This window comes from Centruroides sculpturatus, unplaced genomic scaffold (genome assembly GCF_000671375.1).
Source record: "Centruroides sculpturatus isolate CEXI.00-Female unplaced genomic scaffold, Cexi_2.0 scaffold1386, whole genome shotgun sequence".
NCBI classification, from domain to species: domain Eukaryota; kingdom Metazoa; phylum Arthropoda; class Arachnida; order Scorpiones; family Buthidae; genus Centruroides; species Centruroides sculpturatus.
Window position 1 is genome coordinate 119,176 of NW_019385686.1, and position 15,139 is coordinate 134,314.

At 28.9% G+C, this 15,139-nt stretch overlaps 1 protein-coding gene across 3 annotated transcripts in view; it reads right to left on the reverse strand.

Annotated features, from left to right (window-relative positions):
- The window catches only part of LOC111641195 (ubiquitin carboxyl-terminal hydrolase 20-like), a 90,057-nt gene that overhangs the window by 2,483 nt on the left and 72,435 nt on the right, over positions 1-15,139 (reverse strand). For 2 of the 3 annotated variants that reach the window (XM_023387327.1, XM_023387326.1), the window contains exons 13-18: positions 14,054-14,180; positions 12,945-13,014; positions 10,323-10,428; positions 10,125-10,206; positions 6,386-6,494; positions 6,134-6,292 (exon numbers count right to left, since the gene is read on the reverse strand). In XM_023387327.1, the coding sequence (XP_023243095.1) occupies positions 6,182-6,292; positions 6,386-6,494; positions 10,125-10,206; positions 10,323-10,428; positions 12,945-13,014; positions 14,054-14,180 (605 nt within the window). In that variant the 3' untranslated portion in view covers positions 6,134-6,181. Of the gene's footprint in view, positions 1-538; positions 588-2,516; positions 2,539-6,133; positions 6,293-6,385; positions 6,495-10,124; positions 10,207-10,322; positions 10,429-12,944; positions 13,015-14,053; positions 14,181-15,139 lie in introns of those variants that run through there. The other variant, XM_023387328.1, reaches the window with a different exon arrangement.

Genomic DNA, 15,139 nt, shown 5'->3' on the forward strand with positions numbered 1-15,139 from the left:
GGATTAGGCAATGTAACGTTTAATTTAATCTTCTTAACAATTTGATATAAATTATGAAGACAGCTCCCAAAAGCTGGAGTAGTTCAAAACACAGACACTTTTACACATTATTACCAGCACAAATTTTTAATAGGACATAAGATAAACTAAAGATGACAAACGTTTTTAGCCCTCTTCAGGTTACAAAATCTTTTTTGAAACTTTAAATGAGCTTGAAATGATAAAAGAACTTTTGTTGAACATATAAATTCATTTAAAGTTTCAAAAAGATTGTCTAACCTAGGGGTGGCCAACAGTTTTTGCCTCTTGGCTGAATTGGAAAGAAAACTTCTTTCACGGGCCAAACCAGAGGCTGCCCTAGAAAGATTTTGAGGTGGTGTGAGATCTCATTGTGTTGTCACCCCGTAGAGACTGAACTGTAGATAGAGATTACAGATACATTTTTCACATTATCATGCTTTATCAACATTCTACGTTGTACTTAAGAGGTTTGGAAAAACTCTGAATGCACAGTGAGTTGTTGACTTTTTTTTTTTTTTTTTTTTAAAGCATCAGAATTTTTCATCGAGCTACTTGGACTTGAGTAGCTAATATTGAAAGATTAATCACAGGCCGCATAAATTTATTAGACGGACCGTATATTGGCCATGCCTAGTCTAACCTGTCAAAGATCACTGAAATGTCCAAAAACGTTGTCATCTTCCATTTATCTAATGTCTATTAAAAATTTGTGCTGGTAGTAGTTTGTAAAAAGTGTATGTGTGTGTGTTTTTGATACAGATTTTGTGTTGTAAATGTACATGAATGTGCATTCTTATATAGAAGTTAGGAGGTGTGCACTAGCCACCAGAGGTACAGGTGAAGTTTTGTAGCTTGATAATTGAGTTTTCGAGTGAATTGGAAAGCCATAAGTCGAATTATGCCAGATCTAAAGTATTGGACATTTGTTAATAGCTTATCTCGGGTTTTGATTGTGTGTTTATTAATAATCACCAAAATTGAGTCCAATCTGGGTCCTTTGCCTCAATCTCCACAACAGATGTGCCAAGAAGATATGCAAAGAAGGGAGCAAGATAGACCTTGCAAGAATAATCTCAAGGAAAAGGAAAAAGAAAGGCAATAGAGTGATACAACTAGTGAAGATTATCATCAATTAGAAGAAGTTTTTAACAAAAGTAGTCCTATAACCTCAAGATCTATGAGGTTATAGATCTATGAAAATTTATGATTACTTCGAAGCATCAAGAGATACTGAGTCACAGGTACAGGAAGTGCCGCAATATACTTTAAAATAGATTTATGAGCTACTATAAGATAAATTCCTATAGCTTCATATTGAACTACAAGAAATTAAAACAGAGATCAAAGCTCTAAAGGAGGAAAATCAACATTTTCATGGAGAGTTAACAAAACTCTCTCAAAAAGTAGAAGAATTAGAGGAAACTTCCAAGAATAACTCCCAATTAAAAGGTATATTGGAATATGAAATAGACAAACTAGTTAATGTGAAAGATCTATGAAAATTTATGATTACTTCGAAGCATCAAGAGATACTGAGTCACAGGTACAGGAAGTGCCGCAATATACTTTAAAATAGATTTATGAGCTACTATAAGATAAATTCCTATAGCTTCATATTGAACTACAAGAAATTAAAACAGAGATCAAAGCTCTAAAGGAGGAAAATCAACATTTTCATGGAGAGTTAACAAAACTCTCTCAAAAAGTAGAAGAATTAGAGGAAACTTCCAAGAATAACTCCCAATTAAAAGGTATATTGGAATATGAAATAGACAAACTAGTTAATGTGAAAGATCTATGAAAATTTATGATTACTTCGAAGCATCAAGAGATACTGAGTCACAGGTACAGGAAGTGCCGCAATATACTTTAAAATAGATTTATGAGCTACTATAAGATAAATTCCTATAGCTTCATATTGAACTACAAGAAATTAAAACAGAGATGAAAGCTNCTGACATTTTCTGTCTTTTGCATTCTTCAGCATTGTTAATACCACTTTCTACAGGTGTAGAATCAATTTTTTTTTCTGATAAGACTTCATTTTATGGCTGGATAACCTTTCCTGTCACCTATTAGACTTGGGACTGGCCAGAGTCACCAGGTACTTGGTGTGTTTAGACAACAACATCATAATATATTTCCATGTTTTCTCCAACCAGAATTGTTAGGCTTCTCACTGTTTAAAATTGGCAATCTGACAAGAACCGATGTGTTTGGTAAAGGATAACCACTGACCCAATTATAACAAAACAGCATAAAAAATTTTTGCGTGTTAATAGGAAAACTTAGAAATTAATTAATTAATAAAATTTAAATTCATGCTAATGGAAGAACTAAAAACTATCCACAAAATCAGTTTACAGAGGTCAAAGTTCATTGGAAGTATCAATGCATGGTTCATTGGAAGAACCTTACTACTTCAATATTACTGAAATGCATTTAAGTTCATTCTGGATGAACTTCTTCCTCACAAGGGATTATCAAGACTTTACACTGGAGTTGGAGGATGAAGTTCTGACAAAAGAGGGAAAGTGGAAGACATATGCAGAATTTCAGGCCTGAAGACAAAGAAAGAGAGAAGATGCAGCTACTTCATAGTTATAATCTCCACTGATACCACTGCCTGAAAAATATTTTATTCAATTTGATTCATACGTTGGATGGGCAATCTTTTGGATAACTTCATTTCAACAATAAATATAATAATAATATTAATATTACTGCTTAAGACTTTACAGATATGGCTTTAATGTTTGTACTTGAGTATGAAATCTGGAATTGCACAAACTTTCATCAAGTTACAATCACTTTTAGTTCTCTGCTGAAAAATTCAGAAGCATGTTCAAGTATGCATTCTACAAGATTGAAGTTTTTGGAATTTGGGAAGGGATCTGGATTAACCTCAAATTCTTGAGGTTAATCCAGATCCCTTCCAAACTTCAGCCCATTACCACAATAGTGGTAATGACAATTGTGCCCATGCAGGTTGTACCATTTACTCATTTATAGTATGTGTTTGTTGTGAAGAATCTTTCTATTATGCTCATGCTGTCACAACATTACATGTGTCAAGTGTTGTAGTTTACAACTAAACAGCTTTACTACGGTTTTTTAAATGTAATATTTGATGATGTTTATCTCAAAAATCTATTAGACTTTGGGATTAAAATTTTGCCCACTTCCATTATTCATAATTGTTGTATTGATGGATGCTAGTGTCAAGCCTGGATGGTTTGGATGGTTCCTTTGTCAATTTGAGTTCAACAACAGTGAAACTTGAAATATATTTCAACAATACAGATGTAACAAGGCTCTTCCCAAGAACTTTAAGTCATATATATGAATGTCTAATTCTATAACTTTAAATCCTTTGTTTTTATGAATTCAAATTTTGAATTTTAATTAAATAATTGATTAAGTGTTTTTAATAAATTGTAGCAGATTGTAATCTGGTAAAAGACATTGTAAGAAATAACTTGTTTCTTTGATTACAGTTTATTACAAAAAAAATAAATGTATCGTGCAAGAGTGGTCATGTAAGTTTGTTTTAGTTTGAATAGAATTACCTGCTATAGAACAACTTGAGGAAAACAGAAGAAAATGTTGAATATTGTGGGACAGTTATTTATGCCATTATTGATTTTGGTACTTATTTTGGCAAGAGAATAAAGTATGTCCACATTTCCCTCACTGTGCAATATCTCCAATGTTGAAAATTACAATATCAAAATTACAAAATGTCAACTCAAATTTACACATAGAAAAATTTATACATTTATTTAATAAAGTTTAGTTGAAAAAATTACTGGTGCAAATAAATATTTGTGAATGATAAATTCAATGTAAGACCTAATACAAAAATCAAGTTCAACTATTAAAAATTTTATTTGTTAAATATGATTGTTTAATAGAGTAATTGGCATTAATAAATATATTAACTAACTATAATCTGGACATTAATGCTTTTAATGTGATATTAAGCTAATTGTATTAATTAATATATGATAAACTCGTTTTTACAAATTTCAAAGGATCCAGAAAAAATTTTGATTAATTTAATGATTGAATTATCTGAAATATTTAACAAAGTGATAAAAATCTAGGAAACAATACAACTTTTTATAAACAGAAAGAGAGAGGGTGAGATACATTGTACTTAATGTGTTTTTGTGATTCAATAAATACTTTAGCATTATAAAATATAAAATTTAAACTTACTTTTTTATCAAGTTTACTAGGAAGAAAACAAAATGATATTACATTTCTAGGACAATGATGGTCAATGTTCTGGAAATATTATGCTGCACATCAAAATGAAGAAGATATACATTAAAATGTGACAAGTGTCAATAATTAAGTCATACCATCTTCCTTATATTTACATAACTTTAATAATCATCATTTGCACATTGGGTAAATACAGCAATGTGAAGACTGCAAGTCAAATTTCTATACAAATAAAACTTGTAACTTGCAAACTTTAGCAGGATACTACAACTGGGTGCAAGTGTCTTAAACATTTTGATTGAATACCAAAGCAAATGAAGCAAAAACCAGAAAAATTTCAATTTACATGTATATCAGTAACTGATGATGCCAAGAGTATTGTTTTGTTTCCTTGTATACACCATCATGAACCAAAAATAACTTGTCGCAACTTAAATGTGAGTTCATGTTTGGTAGGAAGAAAATTTTTGTAGTGAGCTGTCAGCACACTTTGTATAAATTGTAAAAAAAGCAAATTTGGGTGTCAGGTATTCAGACTGGCATGTATTAAAGTATTGTGCTTAGTAGACAACAACTAAACAGAACTGAGGACTTGTTTTAAATTATTATTTAAAATTTTGATACAGTAGCTTATCCCAAATAGGTCTAAGGAAGGCCTAAGATCAGGGCTAATATTCAGCCTGAATACACTGGTGTGCCATGCTGGCAGATAGCTTAAAAGGTATCAATAACTTGGTTCATAATATCAGCAGTGTTTTTTTAGAGAAACAGCACTGTCTACAACTAATTTGTTTAGCCTTGTAGAACATCAAATATGACCTTGCTAAAGAAATGAAGGTAATTTTGATTGTATTGATCAGTGAAAGCAAAGCTAGGCATACACCAATGTAAATGTGTAATGGCAAAGTTATACTGTACAGTGTGGTGTATGTGAGTGCTTGGATCGAAAAAACACTGAAATACTCTATAAATGTTGATTTTCCAACATGTGGACTCTAAGCCCTTGTAATCATATTCATTGACCAAGCCCACAATGGGTGGTGGTTGATGAGGAATGAGATTAAAGTTGCTCATATACAGTATATAGTAATAATGAATGATACATGTATTATATTTACACGTTCACAAATGCTGAAAAGTTTAACTGTGAACCACAATACGCTCTGCAATTGAACTTTACATTGCTTTGGCTTAAATCTCTATCATTACCAGTGTATCCAACATCTGCTTCTAGAAGATGCTGTGATGTGACTCAAACTTGTTAACAGATACAGTCATTGTTGAGTGTCTCAAAGAAATGACACGTCATCTTCAGACACAAATTGTAAACTTGTGTTTTTGTGAATATGTGTATCATTCATTATTGTTGTGTATGTGAACATTTTCAAACAGCTGTAGCTCCAAAACTATTGTTAATAATACCTATATGTTCATATAAAGTCATATAAACTCATACTATCGTCTCCCAACTTATTTCCCTCTCCTCCTGACTCTCCCCTTTATAAGGACAGCAAAAATTGGCCTGAATCTTAATGTCATTAGTAGCATATAATTATATTAATTTAAACAAAAATAAATTCTATGTAATGATCCTATCTTTAACGATGACAGTATAACATCCGAAATTCAAAATTATCGAACTTCAATTAATAAAAGTGTATGGTAGTTGAAATGAATAGAATGGTTAAGAAAGATTCCCAAAATTAAAGAAAATTAACTAAGTTGTAGAAATAAAGCAGACTGCATAGATGAAGTTATAAATAAATTTCAATCTTTTTTGATGGCGATAATATTTACATCAAATGATTAGATTGCAAAAGACAGATTTAGCTAAATGATATATTTTGATAGTTTATTTTGATTTGTCTTTTAAATAAACTATAAAAATACTACACTAACTTTGAATTACTTTAATATAAATTATATAATATTACATACCATATTCTTTACTTCTTACAAAGTTCTCCCATTGCTTAAACCAGTTCATGCTTATTGCATATATCGCAGGTGGACTATCTTGACTCTGAAATTCTTTATTCAACTATAAAAATAATTTAAAAAGCTTTCAATTTTTCCTTTCAAAAAAAAAAATATATCAATTTTATTTAAATTACAATAATTTAATATTTCTTACCAACACAAATATATCATGTTCCTGTTTTCTTCGCCTGTCTAAACATTCCTGTTCTGCTTGACAAATTGGACATGAATAGAGGTGTGTGCATGATGGACCTCCACCAAATCTATTATTGATGAAATATATTTTAATATTACATTTAAAATTTTATATTAAAATAGAAATTGTTTTAGTTATAAGCAGGGCTGTGGAGTCAGAGTCGGAGTCGTGGAGTTTTAGTGTTTTAGCCGGAGTCGGTAGATTTTTACATGACTCCACAGCCCTGGTTATAAGATAACATTTGATAATAAAACAAAAAAAAAGGGAAAAATTGTACTACTAATGGTTAAAACATTAACATAATGATTGTTGATTGATTTAAATCATCTATAAGCAGTAAGATGAAAGATTCTGCACTAACTTCAAAAATTAATGTAAATAATTTGAAAAATTTCAAGAGTAATTAAAGTTTAACTTTTAAAGATTAGAAGGATCCATCAGCTAAATATATATATTTAAATTATATAACCAAAAAGAAAAAATAGGTACATTTAAATAATGTCTTGTCTTTGCTGATTTATTAAGTTTCCTAATTTTCAATGTACAATTTTCAGTACTTACATATTTCAATGCTTTATCCCTAAAGCAGTGGTCACCTTTCTGACATCACGGATCACTAAATTCACAATTTTGAATCACATGGACCATGATCATGAAATTTTTAAAGATACAAACATCTATAGAACTAGTAGCCCGGGACATCCCCCTAGTGGGCGTTCTTTACAAATTCCCATGAGGTACGGTTCCTTTGACTTTTTTTATTCCCAATCGCATCAACGGATTTAGATTTCTACCTATTAAACATTCTATAAATACTTTAAAATAGTTTAATTTGTTTATTTACCTTCGCTTGTAAACCTCGATTTTAAATGTATCCGCCATTTTTTCAACAAATTTTCTGTGAGTCAATGTGCAATGTTCACTAAGTCACAGGATGTTGTAAATGTGAGGTGCAATGCTAGTCAAGGCATATAATAATTATTTATACCATTCTGTGGTATAAATAATAAATTCCTATTACAAATAAAAATAATTTATTGTTAATTTAAAATCATCGCTAAGGCGCCTCTAGTGCCCGTTTTTGGCATACAGTTACACGGACGGACACGCATTTAATGGGTTATATAGATGGATAATGATCATAAAAGTTCCATTTTACTTTATTAATATGCAATTCAATTGTTTAATTATAACAAATTAGCGTGAAGTTTGTTGCTGCTTGTTTGAAATAAGTTTATGGATTCTTGGCTCTTTTCCATGAAGGACAACGGTCGCCCCACAACATTATTTATTGACATTATTATTTATTGATAACAGTCATTTCGTGTTTGGTTTTAGATTCAAATAAAAATCCCCCAATGAGTTTGAAAAAGCAACCAAGCATTTTGTACTTCTTTTGTAATATTTTGTATAACTTTTAGTTGATCAATGTCCAAATTTCTCCGCAGACCACTGGTTGGCGACTGCTACACTGAAGATTGTTTTCTTTATATTCTAACATACAGCACAACAGTCATCTATCAATATCTTGTTCTAATAGAATGTTTTACAGCATTTCATCTAAGAATTCTTGCAGCCTAAATCAAATACAGTTCCATAATTTTCAATTTTTCCATGTTAATATATACATTAAACATCTATATTATATATATATATATAAATGGACATGTATGTCCCTATATTTCACTTTTTCGCCAAAACTACACATCACACGTGAATGGTGTTTGTATGTGGTAGTAGCCCCAAGTCTCCGTGCACCAGGGGGGTTGCGTCTCGATAGCTATAAGGGTGCAGGAGATATGGACTTGAAAGTGGTTGAAAGTGGCTTTCTATTTCAAATGTTTTGTTTGAATTTGTTCGAACAATATTTGAATTAAATTCGAACATAAAATTCGANTTATATTTAATTTATATCATCATTGGGAACAAATTCCATTAACCTTAGTTTTTTTGATATTCTTCTATTAGTGATTTTGTTCAGATGACATTGTTAATTTATGATGAAATAAAACGTAACAAAAAAAAATCTTGTAAAATTCTAATATCCATAATGCTATTAATATAAAACACATTTGTTGTCTATGATAATTCATGTGCCAAAATAGCATGAGAAACTACAAGATGGTATCCACTAGCCTCATCTAATGCTCAACAATGTAAATCGTAAAAGAATGAGATTAAGATAAGAATGATAAAATTTGCATAGTCGTCTCTGTATTCATTGTTTTGTTAATTTTTATTCTTTCACAAATAAATGAATTTTAGCTTCACAAAAATGAAAAAAGTTACAAATATCAACTGTGAATATGAATCTACAACTGTATAAAAATCTTATAAGCTAGCATTCTTTTAAAATAAACTAATAGAAAGATTAAGGGTTAGTTTACAGTCTGATGGAAGTACAGAACAGTGAAAGTAGGATTTGTGAGTTCCATTACATTCACTATCCGCAGTATCATTAGAAAACAAACTATTGATGCATTCTGATTGGCTAGAGTCGACTTACTGACAGAAATTATAATTAAAACATTTATGTAAAATTTATTTCATGAACAATCACAATTTTCTTATAATTTAAGATAATATTTTAATCTAAGATGCAAGTGAAATTATTACAGTACTTTTTATTAATAAATAATATAGTAAGTAATATTTGTTATTTTGGAAGATTTTTTTAATTTTTAATAAAAATTTGTAGTCTTTTGAAATTTTAATTTCTACTTTTTCTGTTTAAATATATTTACAAAACTTAAAATTTTGAGAAATTTAAAAACCTGTACTTACTTAGTACTTTTAAACACTGTGAAGTAGCTATTTATATTTAATTAAGACAGGAAANTTACATAACTATCAGCTTCAAATGTATTTATAAACTAGACAAGTTCCTAAAGATAAAACATAACTGTTCTCAATTCTATACAAAATTCTAAATCAACTAAAGAATTTTAATCATTTATTGAGATTAACTTAAGATGATGTCATCAACATCTCTCAAAGAATGTTCTAGCAGGCAACAACTGAGTGACTTTTTAACACAACTGAAAATATTTAATTAAAGTATACAAAGCTAGTAATATCTGAATGGTTAGGTCTGAAAAATTCTGTAATCTGTCAATGATGCTGAATTAATGATGTTCTATGTGTAATCTTCAAATTTAAAATTTGCAAAAAATATATAGAATTTGACTGTTGTCAAGTTATCGTGTAACTTTGATGCAAACACCATGCTGTGTCAAGTTAGGTACTTGCCAGAGTTTAACTATAAACTAAATGATATTCTTTTCAACTCCAACAGCTATCAATCTTTAAACTCCATTCTGCTTTTGGACTATAAACTGATCTTAAATTCTTAATATGGATAATGAATAGTCAAATATATCTATCAACCAGATTACTTTTGAGCTAGAATTAACTTAATTATTGATTAATTTAAACTACGAAATTTAGAATTTATTCTAAAGATGGGTAATTACACTACCATCACATGGCAAGATTAATAATTACGAGTTAATTTAATTAAATAATATAGAAAATTTTGGAAGAGTGACATGGAACAAGACTTGAACATGCTATGTCTAATCACCATGCGTGTTATCAAGTTTTCAATAATTTCCCCTCTTACATAATACTACTCTGAAAATAATCCAGTTGTTAGATATGTTTGATTATTAAAATACTTAACACAAATTTTACTTACGTATCGTGTAAATACTCCCATACTGCTTGAGAGAGTTCAGTACAGAGATCGTCCACAAACATAACTTTATTAGGTGGAACACCTAAGAAAACGTAATTGATTAATCTTCAATAAATGATTCAACAACTATATTAAAATTATTTACAAATTTCACATTAAAAACTTCTAATTTAAATTAGCAACTATCAAATGACTTACCTCCATGAACACACAAGAAATCATTATTTGTAATTGGCCCTGGTTCAGCAAATGTATTAAATTTGTTAGCCCATTGTTTTGATATATAGAAATGAAGTAATCCAGGCTGTAAAAAAAATTACATTTATTTTAGCATAATATGGAATAATTTTTATATGCAATATATGCTTAGCTAAAATACTAATAAGTTATTTGATATATTTTTATAAATAAAACTAACTAATTTCTGATAAACCTTATTTATAAATAAGGAACAGAGAGAAAATGTGTCTTGAACTTTGTCTTTGTATTGAGAACACATCTCTTAATATGGAAAGTTCAAATCAGTTTCTGAATTTAAATGTGTGGCCCTAATCTATATAATAAATAAGATGCCTTTCCAATTCAATAAATAATAAATTTAAAATCATGTAACATTTAAACTTATTCCACACAACTTGAGACCATATGCCATAACTTTAGCTTATATGCAACTCAAACTCTAGTTCCAATCTGTCTCTTGATGAAATTTTTAAAGGATGATTTTTATTTTATTAGTAAAAAATTTGGACAAAAGTTGTCAAATTCATCCATCATTTATTCACTTTCAATTCCAGGATTATTATTATGACAACACTGATCTTTTAATATGACATTCCTACAACTAATAATGAATAGTTTACTGAATTTAACAGACTTTCACTTATATTTTTAATGATTTATAATTATTATTTGCTGAAAAATGCTCATCTACTTTTTTTAAAATCCACTTTGATAACCAACAAAACATGAATAATCAATTAAAAATTAAAGACTGATATTTATGCACGTGTGCAACTAAAAATGAAGATATTTCATTAACAGTAAATAATTTTTGTGTGTTATTTATTATTTTCATAGATTCTCTTTTAATAATTAGACTGTTTATCAAAGTTATCATAAATTATATATATAAATAGATTTTTCTATTTGCATTATTCGTCATAGTAAAATATCTGTAATTTGTAGTCATTGGTTGTCTTCTTAAATGTGTTTTGTATTTTCAGTAGTAAATAACATCAAATAGAATGGGTTAAAGTCATGTGCTGTTGTTGATAATTACCTGATAATAATAATAATAATAATAATTTATCATCATCAAGGCCTCTCAAAAATTGAGAAAAACTTGAGGCTAATCATCTTTTTCATCTAGAAAAGTTAATTAGCTTCAAGTCATACACAACCTGACAGGTCCTGATGATAAATATGATACAGTATACATGTGTGTGTTGTATCATAAAATCTTTAAATAATAAAATTTGACCAAAAAAAAAAAAAATAGTTTTTTTCTTACTGTATAAGAAACATAATGGAATAAATTTATAACAAATGTTTTAAGCCTGCTGCCGAACTATGATAGTGCCTGGTCATTATGTATAATAATTGAAAATTTAAAATGTTTATTTACTTACTTCATAATATATAGTGTGCAATAAGAAGAGTATACTTTCATAAAAAAATATATATACAATATTATTTTAAAATAATCCAAATATAATCATATGCAAAGTTTTAAAAACATTCTAAACATTTGAAAATATCCAATTGATGGATTTTTTGGGTTATAGTAATTAAACTAAGTAATTTGTCCTAAAGATAAATAACCTAACCAGCTACCTTTAGGTCAAATTAGTTACTCTAATTATTTACTATTTGAAGTACAGTAAAACTCTGAATATTTGTATATTTATCAGGCTTGGTAATTGTTTATGTATATTTAACATTCAAATTTAACCTTTTAGAAATTCACTTAGTATTTATTTTAAAATAAGTAATAATAATTATTTTTAATTGTTATTCATAAATTTTCTTATTTTAAAGTTACAAAAAAACCTACTTTATTGGAGAAATTATTAACAAATCTTAATTCCGAGCATTTTTGGATTGCTTAAGTTCATCTTCAAGGAAGAAACACAAATAAATCATTCTTAGAGGAAAATTACTCTTCAAATACACATAAACCACAAAAAGAGTTCAAATTCAAATGCTCAATATTCCAAGCAAGCAATTTATCATCGTCACCTGTCTAGAGTATTCTGGAAGAAAAGAATAGCCTGGAATAGGATTCAAACCTGCAACTCCTGCTTAACTTGCTGATATGTTCCTAGTTAAGGAAGTCGGAAGGGAAGATCTGGTCAGGAGTCCAGGTAGCATAACTGACAATGCAACTGCATGTTAAATGGGAGTTGTGGGTTCAAATCTCCAGTCTATTATAGTTAGAATGATTACATTCATAAAGTTAGAATTTTGGTTTTGTTGTAGTTCAGATGTATTGGAAAGATAAATTTCCTTTAAAAACTATTTGCAACCCTGAAACAAAGATTTTAGCAATCTGAACCAGCTCATGAATGTGAGATTTGTCAATAATTATTCCAATAAAGTAGAATTTTTGTAAATTTATAAGAACTTAGAAGTTTTTCTGAATTTGATTATTTTATTTTCTTCATACTGCACATTGTAGAAAAATTCATTGAGACGATCATATTAAGTTTTTTTTAATTTTGTGTCTTAAAAACTTAAATAATTTATTTGATATACATGGTATTTGTTCAAGTATTTTACAATAACTTTACATTTTTATTACAGATAAAATATGATGCACACCTCTCTTTTGCTTCTTTCCATTAATTCAATTGCTCTTTGACGTTTCTTTATCATTTCTTCTGAAGATTTTCTGTAAAAGTATACAAAAAACTTCCTTTACTTTATATCAAATGGAATTTTAAAGATAATTTTTAAATCTTTTATAATTTATAAATTTAATCGCAAACTAATAAACATTAACCAATACAACTGTATTTATGGAAACAGAGTATCCATAAATCTGTATCTGTAAAATTATAGAGAACCTGTAACTTTATGACAAAATGATGAAAATAAATTATGCTCAATTATCCCCAAGACTTCTAACATTACATAACTATCAGCTTCAAATGTATTTATAAACTAGATAAGTTCCTAAAGATAAAACATAACTGTTCTCAATTCTATACAAAATTCTAAATCAACTAAAAAATTTTAATCATTTATTGAGATTAACTTAAGATGATGTCATCAACATCTCTCAAAGAATGTTCTAGCAGACAATTGTTCAGTCAAGTACTGAGTGACTTTTTTCCAGAATTTGTGTTCAAACATTGAATTGTTCGAGTACTGAGATACTGTCGTATTTCATTCGTCATTTTTACAAATAAAGTAATCATTTGTAGGTAAGTAATACCTACAGTTAAAAGAAGTTTAATAACACTTAGTAAAGTTTATTTAAATATATTTAGATAAGTACAAAGATTAATCTATGAAAAGAAAACATGATGACAGTCTTAAGGGCTGAAAGCAATGACGACAACACCTGGTTGACAAGCTAGGACAAGGAACAAAAAATTGCGCTCTTCAATTTTCATTAAAGTAAACCTGATGAAAAGCACAAAATAATTTGAAAATTTCTATATTCTAAAATCCATAGACAAATTTAAGAAGACATGCATGATTACTTGAATAAAAAAATTTTTGAATAGCAAAGATTACACTTAAAAATTGTAAAATTTTGTATGGAGGATTTCCAAAACCATGTTAGAGTGAAATCGGAAGTAGTGTTGTATGGGGGATGTCCCCAATTTTCAAACAGCGTTAGAGTGAAACCGTGTTGTATGAGGGATACATGTAAGTGTATTATAACATTGACTTTTAAAAAACTGAAAGAGAAAAATACTGACCTGTAGAACAAAACATATGCTTCACAATTTTGCACAACTTGAGGATCAACAGCAGTAACACATTGATCATCAAATTCATACCATTGCTCATTTAAGTAATTTAATCCATATGCTGTATAATGACCAGCTATAAAAATGAAAGAAAGTTGAGTTATTTTATGTAAAAATTATAATTATAATTCAATTTTGTTTTATTTTTGAAAAACAAATCAATAATATAATTGATAATATTAGCTATAACATTTTTATCATATTATTAGGAACTATAACATATCAATTTCTTAATTTTGTTAATCATTGAACCTTACTCCATATGATATATAGATTCATAAATTCTGTCAAATTCCAGAATTAACCCACAATCATATGTAGTAGCAGCAATTTTTCACACGTACTAGTTTCTTTTTTTGTAGGTATTTCTCACCAAATTGACTTATATGCCTGTGCTTCTGTAATATCCTCAAACTACATATTATCAATCTGACTGTATAAAAATTTCAGTCAAAAATATTTTTTCCACTCATCACAGATCCTCAAAACACTGCCGCAAAAAACTGCCATCTTACACATACAATCAAATACAATTTTTCCTTTTTGTCACGTAACTGCATGCATAGGAGGTGACTTTCTGCTCTGATGTCACACAGGTCTCTCATGATTACCACAAGAGGTAGTCTTGATGTCATGGGTATTTGTCAGTTTATGATGTAATGATATTTGGTCTTCAAATCATTATAATATTGAACACTTATCTCTAAGATAGCTAAGATTGCTATGTTCTTCAACAATTTAAACTTATTCAGCAGTTTATTTTGTGTCCGAAAAATACAGAAAAAAAATCACTTTCTGATCCTTCTGAGAAACATCTCAGCCCTCTCATTATATATATATATATACAGTAGACCCCCTATAATGTGGGTTCGTATATTGTGTTGAAAAAATTGTGACCATATTTGTATAAAGACGCTAAAAGAGACTCGTAAAATGTGGTAAAATGTCATTGCCGACTCATGTTGCAACAAGATTGGTCGAATCTGGACCAATAGTGGATGAGTAGCCGAACTACTTACACGCTACGGAGAGTTT